Source organism: Procambarus clarkii, chromosome 18, assembly GCF_040958095.1.
Source record: "Procambarus clarkii isolate CNS0578487 chromosome 18, FALCON_Pclarkii_2.0, whole genome shotgun sequence".
Taxonomy (NCBI): Eukaryota; Metazoa; Arthropoda; class Malacostraca; order Decapoda; family Cambaridae; genus Procambarus; species Procambarus clarkii.
Genome location: NC_091167.1, coordinates 16,944,786 through 16,971,223, shown reverse-complemented (window position 1 = coordinate 16,971,223; position 26,438 = coordinate 16,944,786). Strand labels below are relative to the sequence as shown.

The 26,438-nt window shown below is 43.6% G+C and overlaps 1 protein-coding gene across 1 annotated transcript in view; it reads left to right on the top strand.

The window, feature by feature from the left end:
* The window catches only part of LOC123754503 (eukaryotic translation initiation factor 2B subunit epsilon), a 54,268-nt gene that overhangs the window by 24,977 nt on the left and 2,853 nt on the right, over positions 1-26,438 (top strand). The window contains exons 5-12 of the mRNA XM_045736956.2: positions 810-1,051; positions 6,130-6,255; positions 6,697-6,847; positions 7,515-7,701; positions 11,724-11,912; positions 12,286-12,425; positions 19,080-19,235; positions 24,922-25,077. Of these exons, the coding sequence (XP_045592912.1) occupies positions 810-1,051; positions 6,130-6,255; positions 6,697-6,847; positions 7,515-7,701; positions 11,724-11,912; positions 12,286-12,425; positions 19,080-19,235; positions 24,922-25,077 (1,347 nt within the window). The remainder of the gene's footprint in view (positions 1-809; positions 1,052-6,129; positions 6,256-6,696; positions 6,848-7,514; positions 7,702-11,723; positions 11,913-12,285; positions 12,426-19,079; positions 19,236-24,921; positions 25,078-26,438) is intronic.

The following is a 26,438-nucleotide window of genomic DNA, read 5'->3' as shown; positions in this document are numbered from 1 at the left end:
TTTGGTCTACTGGGGTATGAGGGAGCCAGAATCTGGCTCCCTCACAGAAGTGCAGGGAGCGAGTGACACTCTGCCCCGCACTGGGAAAGCATCCAGATAGTCAGCTAACCAATAGAGACCACTACTGGGTTCAAAGAGACCAAAGCTTCAAAACTGACAAATGAACTCCTTGCACCGGAAACAAAAGATAGAGACCACTACTGGGTTCAAAGAGACCAAAGCTTCAAAACTGACAAATGAACTCCTTGCACCGGAAACAAAAGATTGAATTTCTTGAAACTGGCTCATCTTTCTAGATGAACCCTGGTGGCTCCCTAATTCCATTCCCCTTCCTTCCAAGTTTGTCAGTTGGTGTATTGTTTACATCTGCTCCAGAACTGGCTTGGAAGGCTGGGGAGACCTGGAGCTCTGGCCCCTCCTCTACTGGAGGAGGTTAGTGTTAACTAACCCACACTAGTTTGAAGAGATTTAAGAGTTTATTTACATTGTTTGGGGAGTTCGTTAGGCAGTTTTAAAGCTTTGGCATCTATGAACCCATCAGTATTTGTAAAACTTTACTGATTTCCTGGATGCTTTTCTGGTGGGGTAGCAGAGTGTCAGCAAGTCTCTGTGCCTCTAAGAGGGTGGGGTCAGGTTCTGGCTCTGGTCCTCGGTAGGTCAAACAAAACTCCACGGCAAATGTGACCTCGTAGATGAGCGCCATCGCTGCGAGATAACTTGAGGGAGCCACAAGGTCTACATGAACTACTGGGGCTCATCCAGAAAGAGGCATTTCATTACATTCAATGCTGGTTTTTGTTTTATTTCAGGAGCTGTTTGAGAGCACTAACACTCTTCGAGTGGTGCCTGCTGCTCATGACCCTGGCATTGCTGTGTGTTCGGAGGTCGTTCCTTCTCTATTCTCCGATAATTTTGACTACGGAAGTCGAGATAGTCTTATTCGAGGTATAATTGAGCAGGAAGAATTGCTTGGGTATACAATACATTGTGAGATCCTTGAGTCTGGGTACGCAACAAGGGCATCGTCCTTCAGTGCTTATGAAAAAGTAAGGTAAGTACTCTAATAGCTCTTACACATATAATTGTCTCTACAGTACATTTTTCTGGGGGGAGGGGAAGGGGAGGGAACCCCACCAGCTCCCTAAAGCTATCAAACTGATTATGTGCCATACTACTTAGTGTCATCAGTTGCAGAGTTCTTTATGTCTACCAGGGACCACGAGCCAAAACCTGGTCTCCTCAGAGAGGAGCAGGGAGCGATGGCCTATGATCACTTTAAATTTAAAGGTTATCATCTTTAACATTACCTAGGGAAGGCACCCAAAAAGATCAGCAAATTAAAACAGACCACTGCATAGTGGTCTGTTTTAATTTGGTCAAAATGAGACCATAGCCCCTAAATGATTGAATTCCTTTTGACCTGACAAAAGAAGTCCCCAACAATAACAACAAACAACCAAAACTTTGTGAAACTACCCCTTACTAACTAGCTCTACCTACCCCCTTGTTGGGGGTAGGGGGTTGGGTAGCCAGCCCAGGTCAGCTGGGCCCTTACCAGCCACTTCTTGACTGATATCTGTGCCTAGTAGTTGACATCGCTCTGGCTCTGGTCTCCCATTTTCCTGGGGTGTTTTGTCTTTGAGGCTGTTCTCTTACAAGGAAGTTGTGCATGAGCCAGGAGTTTAGTGTACTGGAGCTGCATGTGCTCAAGGTTTTCTTCCCTGTGCACTCTGTAAATACTGCCCTTGCATGGTCAAGGTTGCTTTTCCTGGGGTGTTCGGGAAAACTCTCCCATTAGGGGGGCTTCTTCGCTTGGGATGGTCCTCACCCTTAACCCTTCTGCTGTGCATCACATCACATGGTGTAGTAGGGTACAGTGTAAGCTTTTAGAACCCCTATGGGTTATCTTGAGGTTATCTTGAGATGATTTCGGGGCTTTAGTGTCCCCGCGGCCCGGTCCTCGACCAGGCCTCCACCCCCAGGAAGCAGCCCGTGACAGCTGACTAACTCCCAGGTACCTATTTACTGCTAGGTAACAGGGGCTGATTCAGGGTGAAAGAAACTTTGCCCATTTGTTTCTGCCTCGTGCGGGAATCGAACCCGCGCCACAGAATTACGAGTCCTGCGCGCTATCCACCAGGCTACGAGGCCCCCACGGGCGAGGGTACACGGGCTCACATTGGCTTCCTGAGGCCTCCAGTAAACAGACACAATTTTGAAGAAAAAAATAATGGACACCATTCCTGGGTATATGAAGACCACAGTATTGAGTGAGCTACCAAAACTGGCACATGCAGCACCAGCTAACAGCACCACTGTTCAACTTGTAGCCACAACATCACTAAAAATTACGAAATATATGTGGAACTGTTATTATTTTGAAAGTATTATAGCAGAGCCTGACTGTGATAAACACTGAGTATAATGTTCAGATATCAGTGAACACAATGCTGTTTATAATGTTCACAGTGCTAGGCAGACAGCCACAGCATTCTACCATTGTTTGGGTCATGTAAGCATCTTGAAATGACGGCTCATTTTCCTTTTCAAAATAAACTTGTGGAAAGTTATTCATTTGAAGGATTTAGTGACCAGGATTATGTTAATAGCAGCACTGTGGTGAGAATTAGTGATGTGCATAGTAGTTTGGGAGGCAGCTTCTTGCTGTGTAAAGTGACGTTATCTGCTGACTGGTGTATGCTGGTGCTAAGCTGTTTGTACCCCATACCAGCTTAGTGGTTCATTATGGTGAACAAGAACGTAGACACGTTATATATAACGTGTATATAAAGTGTAATAACAGCAAAAACACTGTTTTATTATCCTATGAATATAATAATTGTATCACTAATATGCACACAATTCTTTTGAGTATACTGATGGTCCACACATTGTATTACATAAATTTATAAAATTGCGCACAATTGTTATCAGAATGCTGATAATAATAATGGCATTGTGCCTAGAATTAGCGATGTGTAGTATATTGTGATGCGTTTTGCATCGTCTGCTGGCATAGTCTGCTGGTAGTGTGTGTGTGTGGTACTGTACTATGATGATCTTGAATTTCATCACTTTTGATTCGCACCAAAAAAGTCAGCAAAACAAAACAGACTGCTGCTTGGTTAGAAATGAGAGCAATCTCAAAAACTGTCAAAAGAACTCTTCCCAATAATGTAAACAAACCATACAAAATTAGTAAAACTAGCATGTGCTAGAATGCACCACCTTGCCCCCCTTGTTTGAGAGGAGGAGAAAGGCACAGTGGATCAGCCGGCTGCTCCTCCACCAGTTCTTATTCTGATTTGTTCCTGGTTGCCCGTTTTGGTGGCTCTGGCTCCAGCCTCCCATTTTATTTATGTGGTGTTTGCCTTTGAGGCGGGGTTGCTACTTTGGGCTATAAGTCACTCAGTTGGGCTATAGGGAGCCCATTTAAAAAGGCAACTTTTGTTACACATTCACAACTTTGTTTTTAAGCTAGCTTCTTTCCGCAATACAGATCATGGCAATTCTGCTTTAAGGCTGTTTTATACATATTTGCATAGCTTGAGCAAAGAGTTTAGTGTGCTTGATGCTACATGTGCTCAGGGTTCCCTTCCTTATGTACTCCTTAAGTGCTATCCTTGCCCAGTCAGGGTTGTCTTCCCTGGTTTGTTCAGGATACTCTCCCTTATGGGGTCTCCTTGCTTGGGGTCTGCCCTCGCCCTTCAGGTAAACAGCTAGGGATGTTGGCCTCCTTCCTTCGTCGGGTGCACAGAGCGGTTTGAGTGTTTGTGGTCGTGTGGCAGGCTCTGCGGTGAGTTTGGATTATTCCGGTCTCTGTGACCTAGCTCCATTTGGACTGTTTCCCAGTAGTTATATGTCTCAACTGAGGGTGTGTGTCTCTTTGGTCCTTGTCTCTTGGAGCTGGTCGCTTTGAGTAGCTCATCTGCTGATTTCTCATGGTTTGGCCCCGTGCCATTCACTTCTTGGAGTGCCCAACGTCCTGCCTGATGGTCTGTCCCGGTTCCTTCCTGGTCCACAGAATGCAGCTTCCCTTTTTTCACTTTCCTGGAGGTTGGGGCACCTGGATATTCAAGTGCCTGGCTGTCGACCTCTTCGCATTGGTGTGGTCTTGGCATCTGCCTCCTTGTGTAACGCTGTTCACTGACTGTGAGGCCTCACAGTAACCAGCTGGATTGGTTGAGGTGGGGATGCATTGCCTCTTTCCTTTGGTCTGGCTGTTGCTCTGGGTTCTGGTGCTATTGAATCCTTCAGGGGGATGATGATCCTTCTGGCTTCTTGGTGGCTGGCCCAGCCATGGTTTCTGGCACTGCTTGCTTGATGTCCAACCTGGGCATTTTCTGAGGGTACACCTTTTTCAGAGGATTGGACAGGTGTCGTACTTCACCAGTTTAACCTTCTCCTCTTCGCGTCTGATGGTTTGACGCATGTGGATCACCCTCTCTGTAGTTATCAGGTGGCTTGTTAAAGGTGTCACGTCCTCCTGGCGACAGTTTTTCATGGATTGGCATGTCTTCTGCCATTTTGTCCCTTCGTCATTCCTTCTCAGTTTCTGATAGGTTTTTCTGTCCTTTCTTGACTTATCCTTGCTTGGTGTCTTCTGCCATATGCTGTCGCCTCATTTCTTCCTGTGACATTGGCGGAGCCATTCCAGCTTGCATTCAGGGTTGTTTACTCTTTGGCCTCGTTTCACATGTTTTCTCGCACATTGTTTCACCTACGGCCTGCTCCTGTACCTCCTGAGGCCTGCTTGGACCCTTGACCAGGTTCTTTCTTTTCTTTCATCCACTCCGTTTCTGGTGGTCCCTTCGGTCCTGGCTTGTTTTGGCAAGTGTTCTTTTGTTTTTTTCTGGCTTTTGATTGCCAGATGAGGGTGCTTCTTGGACACCTTCAGTGCTGGGGCTTTTGTTCTTTTGGCCCTTGTGGGCACTTTGTTGGGTTTCTGCAGACTCCTCCTTTTCTGGCTGGAATTGAGTCAATTGGCTTATGATGGGACCTTCTGGTGGTAGATGCTTTATTGTTTCTCCTGGGTGGTTCATCGTGTGCTGTGTCATGTGGCGGTTTATGCTGCTGCCTTCGTGCCACTGGTTCTGTTTCAGCGGTCTCTTTGTAGTTCGCTCTGGTTCCATGTTCCAGGGCTCGTGTTTCTTAGATCAACTGTAGTAACTTGTGCTCTAGCCAGCCTGCAGTCTACCCTCTTGCCCTTGATGTGCTTCTGTTGACTGATCTTTCAGCGCTCTTTGCTCCTGTGGTTTGGTCCATTCTTCGTGTGCAGGGGTTTTGTTGGTGTAAGTGGGTCCCAGCAGCCTGATACGTGTGGTGCTTCCTCCTTCCTGGTATGTGCCCTTTATTCCTTCTCTGTGGGTAGATAGCTTCAGGGAGTCACAAGAGGCTCTACCCTCCCCAGAAAACTAGCATTGAATATTCAGTGATGAAACTCCAATTTCTGAGTGAGCCCCGGTGGCTCCCTGACACCCTCCCTTCCCCAGGCTGTCGGGGTGATTTCCATCATCATAAGAATTGGTTGTGGAGTAGTCAGCTGATCCGGTCTGTCTCCCATTTCTCCCCAAATGAGGGGGGATGGGGGTAGGAGGTGATGCATTCAAGCTCGCACTAGTTTCACAAATTTTTTATCATTCATTTACATTATTGGGGGAGTTCTTTTGGCAGTTTTGAGGCTGCGGTCTTATTTTTAATCAAGCAGTATTCTGTTTTGATTCGCTGACTTTCTGGTTGCTTTCCCTTAGCAGTGGCTGAGATGAATAAATTTATGTAAAATTTTTCATAGAGCCACTGCTGCCTTCTCTGATGGGTGGCCAGGTTCTGGCTCATGATCCCCGGTATGCCAATAAGAACTCCGTGATTGATGGTCTTATAGTCTGGCACTATATCAGTTTAGTAGCTTCAGGGAGCTTCTGGGGCTCACCCAGAACAAGGCATCTCATTACATTCAACACTGGTTTTTTAACTCTTGTTGTGAGGTGGATGGATTGCACCCCATAGTGGCAGGCAGTGGTGGTCACTACATTCATGTTCCAATTCCATAACATTCACATTCGTGAGTTGTACCTTATATCCTCTATATGAATACTTAGAAGTTACCCTAAAGTGGTTGACTCCTTGCAGTGGTGAAGTGATCCGTCGCATGGCTTACCCCATGGTATCTGAAGTGAGTTTAACGAGCCACCGCATCCGATACACACATGACATCTTCACCAATAACTATTGGGATCCCTCGGCCAAGTTTCACAAGTAAGTATGTGGTCACGTGTAAGCCTTTTAACTCGGCTATTCTCTAAAATTTACCCACATGATGAGGACTAGACTAATCCAGAATTAGTTTTGAATTTTAGAATTTCTTTGATAAAAATTACACTTCACTGGAATAAGGGGTTGATGGAGGACTGGGGTTTTCCTTCTGTTGCCTCAACACCACTTCCTTTCTATGCATGTTTGAACATTATTTAGTTGAAATATGATTTTAAAGTATGTTGGTAAATATCTTTTCCAAACATTTCATCTATCCCTGAATAATTGCTTCTTCCAGAATTTAATTAGAATGAGGACAAGTAGAATTTCTCCCAAACATTATAGCAGTTGACTGCTTCAGTTCTTTCTTGCAGTCACCACTGCTTGTAGTGATGTGATGTACAGCACACTTTCTAAATACTGTACTATAAATATTTTACACAGAGGAAGCGGTGGCACCAATGTAGTTGTGGGTGCGGGGTCTGAAATCAGCACGACTGCTCAACTCCAGTGGTCGGTTGTTGGGGATCACTGCACTGTGGAAGATAACGTTAAGGCACAGTCGGCTTTTGTCATGAATAATGTCAATATCAAGGTATGATAGTTTAGTTTTATACTTTGGATTCTGAAAACAGGGATACTGAGCACTATATTGGCTGTATGACTCTCTGTCCTACTATCTGTGATTATTTTTCACAGATACTGGAGGCACTGGCTGCTGCAATTCTTTTACAATATTTCACAGGAAGATTCACATTTCATACCTGGCCCATACACTTCTTACACTACTTTTCCCAGAGCAGATACTAGGCTAATACGCTCCTTGAATCACTTCCCCAGAGCAGATACTAGGCTAATACGCTCCTTGAATCACTTTCCCAGAGCAGATACTAGGCTAATACGCTCCTTGAATCACTTTCCCAGAGCAGATACTAGGCTAATACGCTCCTTGAATCACTTTCCCAGAGCAGATACTAGGCTAATACGCTCCTTGAATCACTTCCCCAGAGCAGATACTAGGCTAATACGCTCCTTGAATCATTTTCCCAGAGCAAATACTAGGCTAATACGCTCCTTGAATCACTTTCCCAGAGCAGACACTGGGCTGTGCTCCTTGCAGGGCCTAATTTAGACATGGCAAGACCCTTAACTATGGAAAGCTGTACAGTGCAGTATAACATTTCATGCAAGACTTCTCTGTACAGTATTTTATTTTATGTATTAAACTGTTACATAATTTTTCCTGAATGGCATATTTTCAGGCCGGTTGTGTTCTGGATCATTGTTTCCTTGGTAACAATGTGATGCTGGAGGAAAATGTGAGGTTGTCGCCAGGATGCATAGTGGGTGCCGGGGTTGTCCTTGGACCAGATATAACGGTGCCACCATCAACCTATTTGGTCGCCACTTCTCCTGTGGATGAATTCAACCAACAAAATGTTAATCAAGGTGAGGATGGTAAGGTGTACCTAGTAGTACTGCCAGATTCATCTGGTATTAGGTTGATTGTGACAGTCTTGGTCAGGAAACCTCGAGAAATGGATTTCAGTTGAAGGCAGAGTTAGATTTTATGAAGAAACATGTGCAAATTTTGAAGGAGGAGGAGAATGCCAAACTTTAAAATCATCTGCAGGGAAAAGGGAAGACAAACAGAAAATGGACCATCAACAGCAGGAAAAGATTAAGATTAAGTCAAGGAAAGGTGATATGTGCAGCAATTAAATAGAATGATGCTTTCACCATCCTAGAAAACAAATGCTGCTTGAAGGAGGTTATCGAGGACCGGGGTAAGATGAACAAGAGCAAGGATATTACAAATACAGAGGACCGGGGTAAGATGAACAAGAACAAGGATATTACAAATACACTGACAACAAAAGTTAGAATATTTCAGTTATTGGATACACTTGGGTTAGGTACAAGGGCCATGCATTTTGCCTTAAAAACAGGAAGAATAGACTGTTGTTGTTTACCCAGGGCTAGGATAGGTGATTCACCTGATAGGATAGACAACATTTCAGATGTAATGGAACAAACCTATCATCTGCCTCAAATGCAGGGGTTATCTCTTTGAGGTTATCTTGAGATGATTTCGGGGCTTAGCTTCCCCGTGGCCCGGTCCTCGGCCAAGCCTCCTTATTGTTACACACCCCCAGGAAGCAGCCCGTAGCAGCTGTCCAACTCCCAGGCACTGTACTTATTTACTGCTAGGCAAACAGGTGTATTAGGGTGAAAGAAACTGCCCATTTTTGTTTTCACCTCCACTGGAGATCGAACCCAGAACCTCAGGACTACGAATCCGAAGCGCTGTCTACTCAGCTGTCGGGCACCCTTGTCAGGGGCGCCTGACAGCTGAGTGGACAGCGCTTCAGATTCGTAGTCCTGGGGTTCCGGGTTTGATCCACGGTGGAGGCGGAGACAAATGGGCAAAAAAGTATATTTCACCCTGATGCCCCAGTTACCTAACAGGAAATAGGTACCTGGAAGTTAGACAGCTGCTACGGGCTGCTTCCCGGGGGGGGGGAAGGGGGGGGTGTGACAAAAAGGAGGCTTGGTCGAGGACCTGGCCGTGGGGACGCTAAGCCCCGAAATCATTTCAAGATAACCTCAAGATAAGGGGTAAATGATATAGGAAAATTTAGGAGTGAAGAATTACTTGCCACATATAGGGTAGCAATAGATAGCATTAGGTCCAAGGGAGGGATCCTAATCATATGTGACATCTGCCTAGAAGATTGAGAAAGCAGTGAATGGGTATCCTGGGCAATTGATATTAACTGCTGGTTAAATTTATATTGCAAGGCCAGTGTGATATATTTGATTAACATCTAGGATAACTTGTATGGCAGATATGACATACTATCTCCATTCGATTATCTGGACTATATGGGAAGGACCCCAGCCGGATATTCACGTGTTTCGGATAATGGTACTTTTTTCACCTCGAGTCCAAAAGTTACCATTTCCAACTATTTTCATACTACAAACAACATAATTTGAATTGCCTTGCCACATATAATTATTAAATATTCAACTAGAAACCTCAACTTACCTTGTTGGTGTTTGTCTTCTTGATTGATGCCACACATCTTGAAGTTAAGAATTCTTAACAATTTACATAACCTATACTAACACAACACTAAAATTAACACTTAAAATTACTGTACAGTTCATTAAGCAAAGTTAGTTTTGACTGCCAGCTGCTGAAGCCTCACTGGTTGAAGGCATTTGGGTTGCCTGTATTGCCTCACTTGTTGAAGGTGCCTGCTTGCGCCTCACTTGTTAAAGGTGCTTGGCTTGCCTGTGACGCCGCACTGGTTGAGGTGTATAACAGTAACTTGTCTTTAATTGTTAGGACAACCTTCCTCTTAACACCTCCAGAACGATTGCTGCTGCTACCAGATATAGTCTTGGCTAAAAATGTTTAGTTACTATGAAAATAAAAAAGTTATTTAAAAAAATATTAAACTAATGGCGCGGCACTGTGGTATAACACGAGGGACGGGAGCACATGGGTTGACCAGTGTTGAACAAGTCCACTTGGGGCAGCTATAGCATGTTATGTAGGCCGCCAGGAGGAAAAAACTCACAATATTTTTGAAGGAAACTTCAGCCTGTGCACATTGTTTTTAGGAAATTTATATATTTGTTATTACATAATTACTAGTATTTCATTTGTTTTTGGCTATGATGACTTGTTCTAAAATTAATGGTAATTCCTGTACCCAGGTGGTCCCTCCCGACGCTCCCCTCCCACCCTCCCGACACCACCCACCCACCCACCCACCCCACCCTCTCCTCCACCATGTGCCTTGAGCCAGCCAGCTACAGCCAGACGGGATTAATACGGTACGGCCCGCCCCAAGGCTTTCATATCCGGACAATTCAATGATTATCCAGCTGACTGTCCAGATAGTGTAACATCAGCAGCAAGTTAACTGGCTCCAATTTTTTATCCACCTAAACCAGCTTTTATCCAGCTCCCATGGCCATTTTGGCCGGATATTGAGATAACTTTATCCGGTCACGATTTTGGTCGTATAAGGTCGTTTTCCGGATGTTCGAATCCCGGATAATCGAGTGGTTACAGTATATGCACGGGATGAGGTTTATCTATCTAGGGTGAGGATGGCAACCTTAGCTAATGCTCTAGAGGAAACTATTCTCTGGGGTTTAGACTGGTAGATCAGAGTGATCTTGGTTTGTATTGGCAGGGAGACAATTGTAAACATGATTATTGAGCTAGAAAAGTGGAAATAAAAAATGGCCAAAAGAATATAAGTAGGGATTTTGTAAACATATTCTCAAGATGAAAGGGGAAACATCATAAGATAACAAACACTGCTATAGGTATATTATACAAATAGCAATAGTAGAAACAGAACAGATGAATTGTGTACTTGTGTATATAGCAACAATAGATATAATTATGTAGTGTATTGCAATAACAAAAACTTAAATGAATGTAGAAACATAACTTTTAGGGAAATTCTAAATTAAGAAATACAGTTTCACACTAATAAGATGATTAGATGAGGTAGGGAAGTAGCAATACAGACAGCCACTTGCTTTGCGAATGTCGTCTATCCAAAAATGCTTGTTTTCCGATTAGGGTTGGTTCGGATACTCAAGTTTGGGAAGCTCAAGGTTTACATAAAATGGTTCGGGTATCTCATCTGGCAAGGGTTCGCCAGGCCTCGCGGCCCGGGGTGGTGGTGAGTGGTTGGGTGGGAAATGAGCCTAGTCTGCCCACTGACCGTGTCAGGCACCACTCTATTGCCTTCTACTCTGTGACGTCACAGAATCACGGCCCATTGTTTCCATTGTTTTGATTTGTTGCGAGAATGGGGTATTCATTCTACTACTTTGTTGAATATAGTGTCACAATCTAGGAACATCCGTGCACCTTGTCGGCTCCAAATGCACCCATTGTGTCAGTGAAAGCTTCAACAAGCGGGATACGTAAAAGAAAGAAGTCGGTAATGACATTTGAGAAGAAAGTTGAAAGGTGGAGAGCGGTGTCCCGAGAAGTGTCATGTGCGCTGAATATGGCATTAGCAAGAGTACTGTTTTTTATCTTCTTAAGGTTAAACTTATCATTTCTGAGGGGAGCCCCTACGGCTCCCCGGAGCTTACCAGGCTAATATGCTAATGTCAGACTTTGGCATCAGTCATGTGGTAAGTAGTAACTTGTATATACTTTAGTTGTATGGTGCTGGTGTTAAAATGCCCCATCTGCCTGTTAACAATCCTGTTCAGTAGACACGGCTGATTTTGCCTTAGGAATTTCCAAGTAGACTTTAGCCCATCCTTTTTCAACAATTTTTACTTTGCCCCTTCCTTTGCTTTGGTTACTTTGCCAGATGAGTAATGAAGTGGGGCAAGAATGACACTTAACGCTGTTATATATATATTTTGGCTCGTAAACCACTTTATCGTTGTTGCTGTTACTTGTTTCATCATCTTTCCAGAACCAGATCCAAGTGTTTGTGGAACGAAAGGACGCGCTTTTATATTAGTGCGAGAGGAAGATGGCGCCGATGTTGAGGAGGAATCGGAGGGTGAACTCGTGGAAGCTGAAGAGGAGGAATCGGAAATGAGCGAAGATGATATGCCTGACTCGGCACATATGAGTGATGAGGATGAACAACGTGAACATGGTGAGTTACAACCACAGTTCCCCTTGAAACATCCTACGAGTTGGATTTAACAGGCATGAGCTGTACTAGTTCTAATGAATTGGGGTAAGACTGTGAGCCATTTCCTTTCTGGTTTAGTTTTAGTTGTGATAAATTTTAAAAGTACTGTCCATTGAATTTACTATATTTACTATATTTACTATATTTACTATATTTAATATATATAATATATATAATATATATAATATATATAATATATATAATATATATATATATATATATATATATATATATATATATATATATATATATATATATATATATATATATATATTATATATATATATATAAATTATATATATATATATAAAGCTTACACCAAATGATGTTTCAGAGTTCAAGCGGGAAATGATGGAAAGCCTAACAAATGCTCTGCGCGAATCATCTGCAGCAGAGAATGTGGTTCTAGAGATTAATGCGTCACGTCATGCATATAACATGAGCATGGAAGATGTCCTCACAACTGTGACTCAGGTGGGAAGCTTTAGTTTGTTTACTTTACCTATAATGATGCATAATGTAAGCACTAACTTCATACTAACTCTGATTAATTTCTACACTTTTGACAGCCAAGTGCTTTCCTGTCAGTGCTTACCTATTTGTGACTACTGGGGAGTGAGCTCTATCTCTTTATGCCACGCCTCCTGGCTGTTTATAACCGACGTGCAAATTACTCCTCTCCAGATTAATGTTTAATCCCTTAACCTTCGATGTAATGGGATGTGCCAAGAAGTGTCCTAGAGGTCCAGGGAAATCATCGGTGTGTGGTCATCCGAAAGTGGGAAAAGGGGAAATAAATATGGTATTCAACGAGGATAAGTTTCAGCTCATGCGCTACGGAAAAATTGAAAATATAAAAACAGAAACCACGTACAAAACGCAGGCAAATCATAACATAGAACGAAAAGGCAATGTAAAGGACCTGGGTGTACTCATGTCGGAAGACCTTACCTTTAAAGAACACAATAAAGTAGCCGTCACAACTGCAAGAAAAATGACAGGTTGGATAACAAGAACTTTTCACACTAGAGATGCTATACCGATGATGATACTTTTCAAAACGCTTGTGCTATCTAGAGTGGAGTACTGCTGCACAATGACAGCCCCTTTCAAAGCTGGAGAAATTGCTGACCTAGAGAGCGTGCAGAGATCCTTTACTGCTAGAATCCACTCAGTAAAACATCTAAATTACTGGGACCGACTAAAGAGCCTAAATCTGTACTCCCTTGAGCGCAGGTGGGAGAGATACATAATAATTTACACGTGGAAAATAATTGAGGGGCTGGTCCCAAACCTGCACACAGAAATAACACCACATGAGACCAGAAGACATGGCAGGATGTGCAGAATACCCCCGTTGAAAAGCAGAGGTGCAACAGGTACTCTGAGAGAGAACTCTATCAACATCAGAGGCCCGAGACTGTTCAACACGCTTCCACTACACATAAGGGACATAACTGGCAAACCCCTCACAGTGTTCAAGAGAGAACTGGATAAGCACCTCCAAAGGATACCTGATCAACCAGGCTGTGACTCATACGTCAGGCTGCGAGCAGCCGCGTCTAACAGCCTGGTTGATCAGTCCAGCAACCAGGAGGCCTGGTCGACGACCGGGCCGCGGGGACACTAAGCCCCGGAAGCACCTCAAGGTAGCCTCAAGGTAGGGGGAGTAGTTGACTGGGTCAGATGAGACTAAGTCCAGAATGAACCGGAGATCCGCATAGTCCAGTTTCAGAACCAGAAACGGGCGGGAAATCCACTGAAGACGAGGCCGGTTTGACCATTTCCAAACGAACCCACTCTGAGATGACCCGACGCATGCAAGAAAGAGGCCCGCCCAATCAGACCCGAACTGCCGAAAGGAGGAAGGGCCGGCCAACGCTACCCAAGGTTTTGGGACATGACCAGAAAAGCTCATGAAGTGGGAGACCAAGTGTGGGCAAATACAGCCGGCCTCCCCACCCCATCACCCGATCAAAGGGGTGACCTACAAAAGGGCCAATGCGAACCCTGAGAGCCAGTCTTCCCTGCAGAGCAAGCACTACGCTAACCCAATTTCTGACACCACGGGCCCACCCTCAACCTAATGCAACCTGAACCCTGGCCCAACCCTTCTGAGAAGGCATAGAACAACCCCCTCGAAGAAGTCAGAAATTAGAATGGCAACCAGCATACACCACCAACAGAAACTGTGCAACACTGTCCACAAAGTACAAAAAGGGGAAGCCAAAAGAAGAGCCAGGGCCCATGGGGAACCCAAAGAAAGAGCCAGCACCGCCTGCTGACTCACAAGAAGTGAGGTGAAGAACATGAAAGCTGCTTCCCAGAGGATTGGAGCATACAGCTTAAGGAAGGCAGACAATGCCAAAGCAGTTGAGAAAAAGACCCTGGCAGAAGGCCCCTCACCAAGCATTCCAGTGACCTCCGAAAGCCATCACGAAGATTCAGGAGGCTAAAGAACTGCACGACAGTCAAAATGCGCACTAGTTCGAAGGTTGTTAGCCACCAAAACATCTGAAAGAGAGGTCACCCGAGCTGGATGCTCGGGTGACCAGGGCAGCAGCGAAGAGGCACATGTTGAGGGACTTAAGAGAGCTCCCGAACAAGACCTACAACACAGAGGACACCGCCCTCCACACAAGTGTACTGACAAAAGCCATGTTAAGCCCTAAGCCAAACAAAAGACAAGTCTGCTAGCCAGGATGACTCCAGAACCTCGGAATGCACCCAATACGGGGAAGAAGAACTGAACTCAAAAGAGGCCAGATCCATCACCGAGGCATAAACCGTGTCACACAGGAAGTTAACACCGAGGGCCTCCCCAGTTTACGAAGAAGAAACACTGGGAAAATGAAACCTCCAGAAAGACTAATTCATGGAGCCCAAATGTACCTGAAAACAAACCCTGGGGGAAGCCCTACCCAACTCGAATCCATAAAGTGACGGGGGATACAAAAACCTCATATCTAACAAAAGCAGACCCTGCACGAAGGGCAATAGAGCCCATGCCAGGTCAAAAGGAGCCCAAGAGCTACCATCGACAAAGGCCCCGGGGGTTAGAGCCCTCATCCATGACCACCACCCAAGAAGATGAAGCAGAGCGCAAGGGAGTCTTCTAGCTGACTCCCTCTTTTCAGGGAGTCGGCTAGAAGGACTCTGAAGCCTCGGCGGGAAAGAGTGGCTCAACCTGCCTCTGTGCCCGCATCAGAAGGGGCACCCTCCAGATCTGCTGAAGCCTCTTCCCAAGCTAAATCCTGCCCCGAGTCTGAAACCCTCAGACAATTCAAAGCTGGAAGGAGGGGGGGAGGAGGGAGAAGAGAATTGTGAACCCTGCCCAACTGGGAAGGAAAGAGGTGTGGCCGGAACTGTGGTCGAGGTGACCATCACCCCCAGGGTCGAGTCCCTAAACACCAAACGGAGCATATCCAGAGCATCCCAACCAGGTAGATAACCTGACAGGGTGCAACACAAAAAAACTCGTATGCAAAGTGACCGCTGCTCGATACCTCAAAGTGTCTATCGAGGAATTTGAGATTGAGAATACATGAGGAGAAAAAGTTCCACGTTACTCAGGGTCATTGGTGTCACCGACCCAACAACCAGCATGGCGGAGGCAGAACTTCTGACCGGCACCCTGAGGCACAGGTGACGAACAAACCATCCAATTTGCACAGAGCGAGAGCCACCTCCCCCCAACAAGGGAAGGGGTGGAGCTAACTAGCAGGGGGCAGGTTTGAAAACATTTTGATTGTTTATTTTCTGTTTGGGGAAGTTCTTTAGGCATTTAATGGGCTAAGGTCTTGTATTAAACCATGCAGTGGTTTGTTTTGATACACCTACCTTTCTGGGTGCCTTCCCTGGTCAATGGCAAGTTGATAAACTTTAAATGTAAAGTGTTCATGAGCCATTGCTCCCTGCACCTCTGTGGAGGGGGGGGCAAGGTTCTATCTCGTGGTCACTCGCTAGGCAATAAGAACTCTACAACTGATGACACTCGGATAGTATGGTACTTAATCAGCAAGATAGCTTAAGGGAGCCAATGCGTCTCCCCACAGAAAGCTTTTGATACAGTTCCTCACAAAAGACTAATACACCAGATGGAGGGACTTGTGTGATAATAGGAAAGGAACTGGACTAGGTATGGGGAAGTACTTGACAGATAGGAAACAAAGAATCATAAAGAGGATATGTCAGACTTGAGAGGAATGGAAAGTGGTGTTCCACAGGGCTGTGTCCTAGAACCATTACTGTTTTTAGTTGATGTAAATGACCTCGCAGAGGGAGTGAGCTCATAAATGTTGACGTTTGCAAATGATCACAAGTTAATGAGGAGTGTAAAGACTGAAGAGGACTGTAGGATACTGCAAGGAGATCTTAACAAACTTCAGGAGTGGACAGATAAATAAATGGCTGTTGGAATTGAATTCAAATAAATGTAAAAGCAATGAAAATGGGAACACCAGGAGCTCATGTGAACAGGATAACATCAGCAGCATATGGGAAGTAGGCAAACATAAGAATGTCACTTAAGAATTTAAAAAAGGAGTCTTTTAAATCCATAAACACTACCTATTTGAGACCATTACTCGAGCATGCAGCTCCAGCATGGAACCCCAACCCGTTCTCGCAAATTCGTAAAGTCAATATTGACTTATCAACTACGTGCATAGGTGATATACTAAACATAATAAATACCCCTAAAAAGATTCATAGAAAACACCGACCTTACCTAACCTTGTTAGTATCTTAAGATAAGCATCTTATTGCTTCGTAATTACAATTATTACTTAACCTATACCTATTATAGGTTGGGTAATAATTGTAATTACGAAGCAATAAGATGCTTATCTTAAGATACTAACAAGGTTAGGTAAGGTCGGTGTTTTCTATGAATCTTTTTAAGGGTATCTATTATGTTAAGTATGTCACCTATGCACATATTTAATAAGTCAATATTGACTTATTAAATTTGCGAGAACGGGTTGTGGAACCCACACCTTTTGAAGAATAAGCAAAAACTTGAGAAAGTTCAGAGGGGTTCCAACTAGATTAGTTCTAGAATTTTGAGAGGCCTCACCTGTGAGACAGAGGGGATATGATAACTACATACAAAATTTTGAGAGGAATAGATAAAATAAATAAAGGAGCCTATTTAAATTATAAAGAGGTAGGATAAGCGGTCCTTGGTAAAAGCTGGACGTGCAATTGAGTTGAAGAGATGTAAGGAAGCTCCATATTTGTATGGGTGGAATGAACTGAAGGTAGAGGATTGTTGAAGCCAATTCCATTGACAACTTCCATTAAAAAAAAATATAATTCTACTTCCATTCAAAAGAAATATGATGAAAACATTAATGATGAGAGAGGTAATTAGTGCACCAGGAACGGCTAGGAGGCAGGTCGTTATAAGAGCTGATCTCACTCTCCCGTAGTCACTGAGTAGTCAGCATATCCATAATGGGAAAATTCATTCTAGGCATTCATATACCAAGAAAGAAACAAAGGATTCACAGTATGGTTTAATGAGAGGTTAATATGTATAAAACAAATTTGCTCATTCTTTTCCAAAAGATTTTAATCAGTTTTAGTCAGTTTAAAATTAATCATTTTAATCAGCCTCTTGATGAGAGGCTGCTTAGGAAGGTAGAGTTGCATGGTAGTGAAGGGCATCTCTAAAAGGAAGACATTAAGAGTAATGTTGACTCAACTACTTCATTGGTGAATTTACACATTACACTCTATTGTACTGTACACTATATTTATGCTTTGAAAAATAATTAAAATACTGTTTTTATACATCATTGGTGAGTGTACTACAGCACTGTACTGTACTATATTGGTGCCTAATAAATGGCAGTAGTACAATACTTTAGGAGACCTGTGGACTGCATTTGTGTCATATAACTTTTAGTTTGCTTCTTTCCTCAAACTGCCATCTGCCGAGGCTTAGCTTGACTGTAGTCCTGGGAGACAGTAAGGACTGTTTGTATAATGTTTCTGTATCATATTACTTTTATCAGAATAATATGCATGTTTTACATTTTGAAGTTTTTTACAATAATTTAGGATATCATAGAGTACATTTCCTTCTCCAAAGTTGTTGACATTTAAATTCCAGACTGGAGAGAACAAAATTTGTCAATTTCTTAATTACTTTATGACTACTGTACTCCAGTGTAGCACAATAAATAATTGCTAAAAGATACACAGTAATATTACTGAGGGTTTTACATCAGTAGCATAATTATCCTCTGGAGGTTATCTTGAGATGATTTCGGGGCTTAGCGTCCCCGTGGCCCGATCCTCGACCGGGCCTCCTTTTTGTTACACACCCCCAGGAAGCAGCCTGTAGCCGCTGTCTAACTCCTAGGTACCTATTTACTGCTAGGTGAACAGAGGCATCGGGGTAAAAGAAACTGCCCATTTGTTTCCGCCTCCACCTGATCTCGAACCCGGAACCTCAGGACTATGAATTAGAAGCACTCGGCTGTCAGGCACCTCGGCTGTTTACAGGAACTGTAACATACAGTTCATACATAACTCTTCACTCAAAATGAGGTTGATGTTGGTAAATAAATTATGGAACTACCACTAGTCTCCCTGTGACCACTGCATTATGACGTTTGACAACTATCAAACTGTGGGAATGTCAGTCGAGTCTTCCATGAGATGGGCAGAATGTAATGCCAAGACCAGTGACTCTGCTAGTGCTTGTGTGAATGAATGGGCAGAAATCCTAATATAAATAGTTTGAGACAGTGGGACTGTGTGAGGTATCACCTAGATAGTACCTGGATATATGATGCAGACCCTCAGTAGCAGTTCTATAATGTATGACTACAGACCTTCAGTAGCAGGTCTATGATGTATGATGCAGACCCTCAGTAGCTGGTCTATGATGTATGATGCAGACCTTCAGTAGCTGGTCTATGATGTATGAAGCAGACCTTCAGTAGCCGCCATATAATGTATGATGCAGTGGATAGTGTATTACAATAGGAAGATGGTCTGTAGTTTAGCATTATTTAAATTGATAATTGGCCATTTCAATTTGATTTTGTACTAATTTTCTGTCCTGATAACTAGGTATTGACTCCTTCAATAAAATATCTAAATTTAACATTTCAGGGCATCATCCGTGTAAGTGAAGACAAAACTTTGGGAAGTTGTAACACGGAGATGTTGTGGCAGAGTGTCAAGCTTTCAATCACTGCCTTTACACATGTCCTTAAAAATTATATTCGGAAGAACAGAGATCAAATCCTGGTTCTGAATGCTATAGAGGTGAGTATCACTGTCTCAAATAAAAATAACAATTATATTTTAATAACAATTATATTTTAATAATAACAATAATAATACTGTAAGGGAAAGGTTGCCAGTTCTTGGTCACCTGCATCCAAGATGCTTTTTCTTTACCACATCGTTCGATAAAACAAAACTCCCAAAATTTCAGTAACCTTAACTGTCGTATTTCAACATGTTACATATCTTAAGGTACAGTATTAATAAAATTTGAACTTTCTGGGGGGAGCCCCATGAGGCTCCCTGATGCTATGATACTGATTCAGTGTCAAACTACTAGGTGCCATCAGTCGCGGAGTCCTATTGGCCTTCATGGCACCGAACCCAGGTTCATACACCAAACAAGCAAAGCCTGAAACCAAGGCTGGGCTGGCCACCATGGGGCTACGAGAAGCACCCTCCCATGATAAGAATCCAAGTGAGTTAGGACCTGGAGCAACAGCCAGACTGGAGAAAAGAGGTACAGGAACCCCCACTGCGACCAGTTCTGCCGAAAAGTATCCATCTCTCAGACGGGAAACGGCGCCTCATACAGAGGAAGATGTTAAGACCACACTGACGCGAAGAGGGCCACCTCCGGGCAGTCGTACGTCTGGCAAAGCCAACTGAAGGACTCGGCGTCGATCGCCCACTTCATGGAAAGTGGAAGAACTGGAACAAGGTATCTGCCAGGACGTTGGACACGCCCTGGATGTGAACCGCATGGAGAGTTACACCCCCTGAGAACTCAACAGAAGAGCTACACAAAGCGACCACCCCCAAAGAGCCACGGACCAGAGAGATCCCCCGCGGTTGTGACAATGCACCATGGAAGAACAGTCTGAATAGAGTTTGATCAAAGAACCCTGAAGAAGCCGAATCCAGCACAGTGCATCCCACACAGCTGCAAATTCCTGAACTGTGCTGTGAGCCCGACGGAAGGCTAGACCCCAACGCCCCTGGCCGGACTGGTGAGCACTGGTCACAAAACCCCAACCCAGAAACGAGATGTCCATGAACACATCAAGCGAGTGATGGGGAAGGCACCATGGCACCGAACCCCGAAAACCCTGAAGAAGCAGCAACCGACTCAAGGACTCCGGGGTGTGAACGCAACGATCGCGAGCGTGGCGAAGGAGGTGGCTCCAAAGATACTGTACCAGAACAGCTTCTGACTTTGGAAATTGGGTCAAATTCTACCCGACGAAAGTACCAGAAGAGCAAAATTCAGGCTCCCCCACAGCTGCTCGAGCAACCGAGTGACCTGGGACCCCCCTCAGAAACAGCTAGAAATGGGACTGCAGCCAGATCAGAGCTACAGGAGGGAGAGAAATGGACACAGTCTGAGAATCCCATAGGAGGCCCAGCCAAGGCTGAACCTGGGATGGAACCAACTGGGACTTCTGTCAATTTACCAGGAACCTGTACCTGGCCATCTGGGAAAGAACCAGATTCCTGGCTAGCAGACAAGCAGACCGGCTGGGAGCCCACACCAACCAGTCGTCGAGGTATGCCAAGACCTAAAGCTCTAGTATTCGTTCCAGTAATCGTGCTTGCTTGGTTGTTGAAGAGATACACACTGTAGATCAATTCAAGTGCTTTATTAAGTTAGGTAACTAAGATAGATGTGAAGCACTGAGGTCCTGAGGACCTACCCAGTCTAGGTCTTTGAGACACTGACGCGGCCTACTTGAGAACGGGCACTGCTGCTCTATCAGAAATAACGTCAGAGGCTTAGCTGCCTCAGGATTGGCTAAAAACCAACCGTCTTACAATATGAAAGCTAACTCCAGCAGACACAGATGGGCTACTACGACCCGAGTAAGACGAGTAAATACGCAAGGTGCCAGATTTAAGCCGATAGGTAGACAATGAAAGCGGTAAGCTTGTTGCCCCACGTGGAACCCCAACGAATCCCTGAACCCCGGATGAATAAAGACGTGCCAATAAGCGTCCCGGAGGTCCAGGGATATCCAAGCCCCCTGCTCGAGAACGACCCGGACCTGGGCCAAAGTGGTCATCCGAAATGAAGGGCAAGGAATCAACCGGTTCAGATGAGACAAGTCTAGAATGTACTGGAGATTCACACAGTCCCATTTTGGAACTGGAAACAAGCGGGAACCCACTTGAGAGACGAAGTCGTTTCGACTACGACTAAGCGAAGCCACTCCCGGATGACCTGAACAATGGGTGGGGAAGGAGGCTGCCCCCACAGACCTGACATCTCCCCCGAACAGGAGAGACGGTCTACCCAATGCCACCGAAGGCCGGAAAAAACCACCCTAAATGCCCACAAATAATGAAACCAAGCATGGGCAAAGAGAGAGAGCCTCCTCCCTCCCCCAATGCCCCATCAATGGAGCAACCCACGAAAGGGCCTTGCTTCCAAACTGTCGGGTAGGGTTTGTGCATCTGCTCCAGAATTGACTGCGCAGATCCTGGAAGGTGGTGAGCACCTGTTCCCAAATGAGAGGGGGAGGTGGGGCAAATAAGCTCATGTTAGTTTCGAGGGATTCGATCATTTGTTTGCATAGTCGGGGGAATTGGTGATATGTCACCACTCCCAGGCCTCTGTGAGGAGGGGGCCAGATGCTTGGCTCTGGTCCTAGTAGGCCAAAAAACTCCATGGCAACCTGGTAGATTGGAACCATCTCAGTGTATACCTTTAGGGAGTTAATACAGCTCACCCATAAATTGGCATTTCATTACATTCAACACTGGATTTTGATGGCGATTGATTGAAAATGGGGGTATGCTGTAGAGCAAAAACTAGATGTGATAGGCAAAACCAATGTGACATTTGAGTTCATCACCCTCAAATTAGTCAGAAACTAGCCTCTTATGTTAGCAAAAATGTTACATTATTACCTAGACCTCCATGTGTTTACACATGGAGGTTTATAATATATATATTTACACATATATATATATTATATAATATATACAGTATATTATATTATATATTATATAATATATATATATATATACACATGGAGGTATGGAGGTGTTGTTACAAGCAACACATGGACAAAGGAGGAGCTAGATAGTAAATGAGAGGGTCTTATAACAATAATGAGAGAGATTATAGCAAGAGCTGATAAAGATAAATAAAGACTGTTGATAGTCGGCGACTTCAACTTGAAATCCAGAGACTGGGAAGCATATGAAGCTAGAACAGAGGATTTTTGTACCTGTAGGTTTGTAGACCTCATCCTGGAAACATTTTTGTATCAACATGTTAAACAAGCTACTAGGATGAGGGAAGGGGGACGTTCCCTCCATGCTAGATTTGATATTTACCAGGAAGGAGGAAGAGATATTTGACATTCAGTACTTTCCTTCCTTGGGTAAAAGTGACCATGTATTTTTGGGAATAAAGTATGTAATGCGTTATAATCTGGAAGAAAATAAGGAGGTTGAAGCAGTTGAAAAACCTGACTTTAGGAGAGGACATTATGGTGACCTTAGAAATTTTTTTATTGAGTATATCTGGACAGACTTGTTGCTAGGCAAGGAAGTAAATGAGATGCATGTCAAGTTTCGTGAAATATATGATAAAGGCGCACAAAAAATTTATACCAAAGCAGAGATGCAAAACTAGGAAACAGGATTGGTTTAACAGAAATTGTGAGAGGGCCAGAGACCAAAAGACACAAAAATGTATTCAATATAGGAAGAGGCCAAATCCCCAAACATACCAACGATACAAAGATGCGAGAAACAACTACACAGCAGTGAGGAGGGAGGCAGAAAGAAATTTTGAAAAAGGGATTGCAGACAAATGTAAAACAGAACCAGGTCTATTCTATAAATTCATAAACAACAAATTGCAGGTAAAGGATAATATTCAAAGGTTGCAAATGGGAAATAGATTCACGGAAAATGAAAATGAAATGTGTGAAACATTAAACGAAAAGTTCCAAAGTGTGTTTGTACAAAATGAAATCTTCAGGGAACCAGACACAATAAGAATTCCAGAGAACAACATAGAACACATAGAGGTGTCTAGAGACGAAGTGGAAAAAAAATGCTCAAGGAGCTAAGTAAGAACAAAGCAGTTGGTCCATTTGGAGTTTCACCAAGGGTTCTGAAAGAATGTGCACCTGTTCTCAGCATTCCACTTCAACTGATTTTTCAGGCATCCCTGTGTACAGGAGTCGTAGCAGATGTGTGGAAAAAGGCTAACATAGTTCCAATCTACAAAAGTGGAAGCAGGGAAGACCCCCTCAATTATAGACCTGTATCATTGACAAGTGTAATAGTCAAAATATTGGAAAAAATAGTAAAAACTAAATGGGTAGAACACCTGGAGAGAAATGATATAATATCAGACAGACGGTATGGTTTTCAATCTGGAAGATCCTGTGTAACGAACTTACTCAGTTTCTATGATCGAGCCATAGAGATTTTATTGGAAAGAGATGGATGGGTTGACTGCATCTATCTGGACCTAAAAAAGGCTTTCAACAGAGTTCCACATAAGAGGTTGTTCTGGAAACTGGAACATATTGGAGGGGTGACAGGTAAGCTTCTAACATGGATGAAAAATTTCCTAACCGACAGAAAAATGAGGGCCGTAATCAGAGGCAATGTATCTGACTGGAGAAATGTCATGAGTGGAATACCACAGGGTACTCTTGCACCGGTAATGTTCACTGTCTACATAAATGATCTACCAGTTGGAATACAGAATTATATGAACATGTTTGCTGATGATGCTAAGATAATAGGGAAGATAAGAAACCTAGATGATTGTCATGCCCTTCAAGAAGAGATGGACAAAATAATTTATGGAGCACCACATGGCAAATGGAATTTATTGTGAATAAATTCCATGTTGTGGAATGTGGAATTGGAGAACATAGAACCCACACAACCTATAAATTATGTGAGAAATCTTTAAAGAATTCTGACAAAGAAAGAGATCTAGGGGTGGTTCTAGATAGAAAACTGGCATTGAACATTGTGCGATGAGCCTATGCTACACTTTCTAACTTCAGAATTGCTTTTAAATACATGGATGGCAAAATACTAAAAAAAATTGTTCACGATTTCTGTTAGACCAAAGCTGGAATATGCAGCGGTTGTGTGGTGCCCATATCTTAAGAAGTACATCAACAAACTGGAAAAGGTGCAACGACATGCTACTAAGTGGCTCCCAGAACAGAAGGGCAAGAGCTACGAGGAGAGGTTAGAGGCATTAAATATGCCAAAACTAGAAGATGGAAGAAAAAGAGGTGATATGATCACTACATACAAAATAATAACAGCAATCAATAAAATCGATAGGGAAGAAAAAGATAGGGATGAGACGTGGAACTTCAAGAACAAGAGGTCATAGATTTAAACTAACGAAACAAAGCTGCCAAAGGAATATAAGAAAATTCACTTTTGCAAACAGATTGGTCGACGGTTGGAATAAGTTATGCGAGAAGGTGGCGGAGGCCAAAACCGTCAGTAGTTTCAAAGCATTATATGACAGAGTGCTGGGAAGACTGGACACCACGAGCGTAGCTCTCATCCTGTGGCTACACTTAGGTAATTACATATGCTCCATTCCTAAGGCAACTAAACAATTTGGCTGTATTAAATTACACTGTTTTCTGTTTACAAAAAGTATGTTGGTGTTTATGTACATGATTTTGACTAATAAGTATAATTTTGACGAATAAATTTATGTTTACAGTTACTGTTGAATGAGTCACCGAAATACTTGCCAGTTGCCCAGAAGATTCTCTATGAACTGAACCAAACACATGAAATCTTGGATGATGAGGTTGTGGTCCACTGGTTCAGAAAGGGAGGTGCTGCTACTTCAGTTTTTCCTGCCCTGAAAAATGCTGTGAGTACCCACCTAAGATTAGCTATTGTACATAGTGGTTTTACACTTCTCAATATTCTACTGCTGTCATACATTCTCTTCATGTTATGAATTGAAATACCTTCTCGGATTTAGCCCGAAAGAGCCCTTTCGGGCTCTTCCCTTTTGAACTTGGCTCTTGGAACTTCCTCCAGCCTTAGGTTCTGGTCTTTGATAAACAGCTTACCCTATCTCGAAACCTGACATGATTGGGCTCCTTGTCATCGACTTTTGTGTGCTTACCTTACCGTACAGTTACCTTGCATTGGTTCCGGGAGTCAAGGTCCCCGCAGCCCGGTTTCTGACCAGGCCTCCTGGTTGGTGGTCTGGTAAACCAGGCTGTTGGATGTGGATGCTCGCAACCTGACATATGACTCACAGTCTGGTTAATCAGGTATCCTTTGAGGTGTTTAATGAGTTCTCTCTTGAACACTGTGAGGGGTCGGCCAGTTATGCTTCTTATGTGTAATGGAAGCATGTTGAACAGTCTCGGGCCTCTGATATTGATAGAGTTCTCTCTCAGAGTACCCGTTACATCTCTGCTCTTCAACGGTGGTATTCTGCACATCCTGCCGTGGCTTCTGGTCTCATGTGATGTTATTTCTGTGTGCACATTTGGGACCAGCCCCTCTAATATTTTCCACGTGTAAATTATTATGTACATCTCCCACCTGAGCTCTAGAGAATACAGATTTAGGCATTTTAGTTGGTCCCTGTAATTTAGATGGTTTATTGAGTGGATTCTAGCAATAATGGATCTGTGAATACTTTCCAAGTCAGTAATTTCTCTAGCATTGAAAGGGGCTGTTATTGTGCAACAGTATTCCACTCTAGAGAGCACTAGCATCTTGAAAAGTATCATCATTGGTATTGTATCTCTTGTTTGAAAGGCTCTTGTTATCCAATGTCATTTTTCTTCCAGTTGTGATGACTAATTTATTGTATTCTTTAATCACTGCACTGTGCCTTGAGCAGCTAAATCGGTGGTGTGCAGGGAGCCTCAGGGCTCTCATAGGTATAGCATAGCATTCAAAACTCCTGTGGCTACATGGGGGTTCACATCAGCTTCCTCAAGGCTCTAGTAAATAGAAGCCATTTAAAAAAAAATAATTGTGGACAACATTCCCGGGTGTGAAGGCCTCAGTACTGAGTGAGCAGTGAGTATGGCTGTGAGTACATGAGCTAACAGCACTGCTGTTCAGCTTGTGACCACAGCATCGCCTAAAAATATCAAAATACACACGTAACTGGTATTATTTAGCCATGATAGTATTACTGAAGAGCCTTACTGTAATAAAGACTGTACAATGTTCAGATATCGGTGAATAAATGCTGTTCAAGAT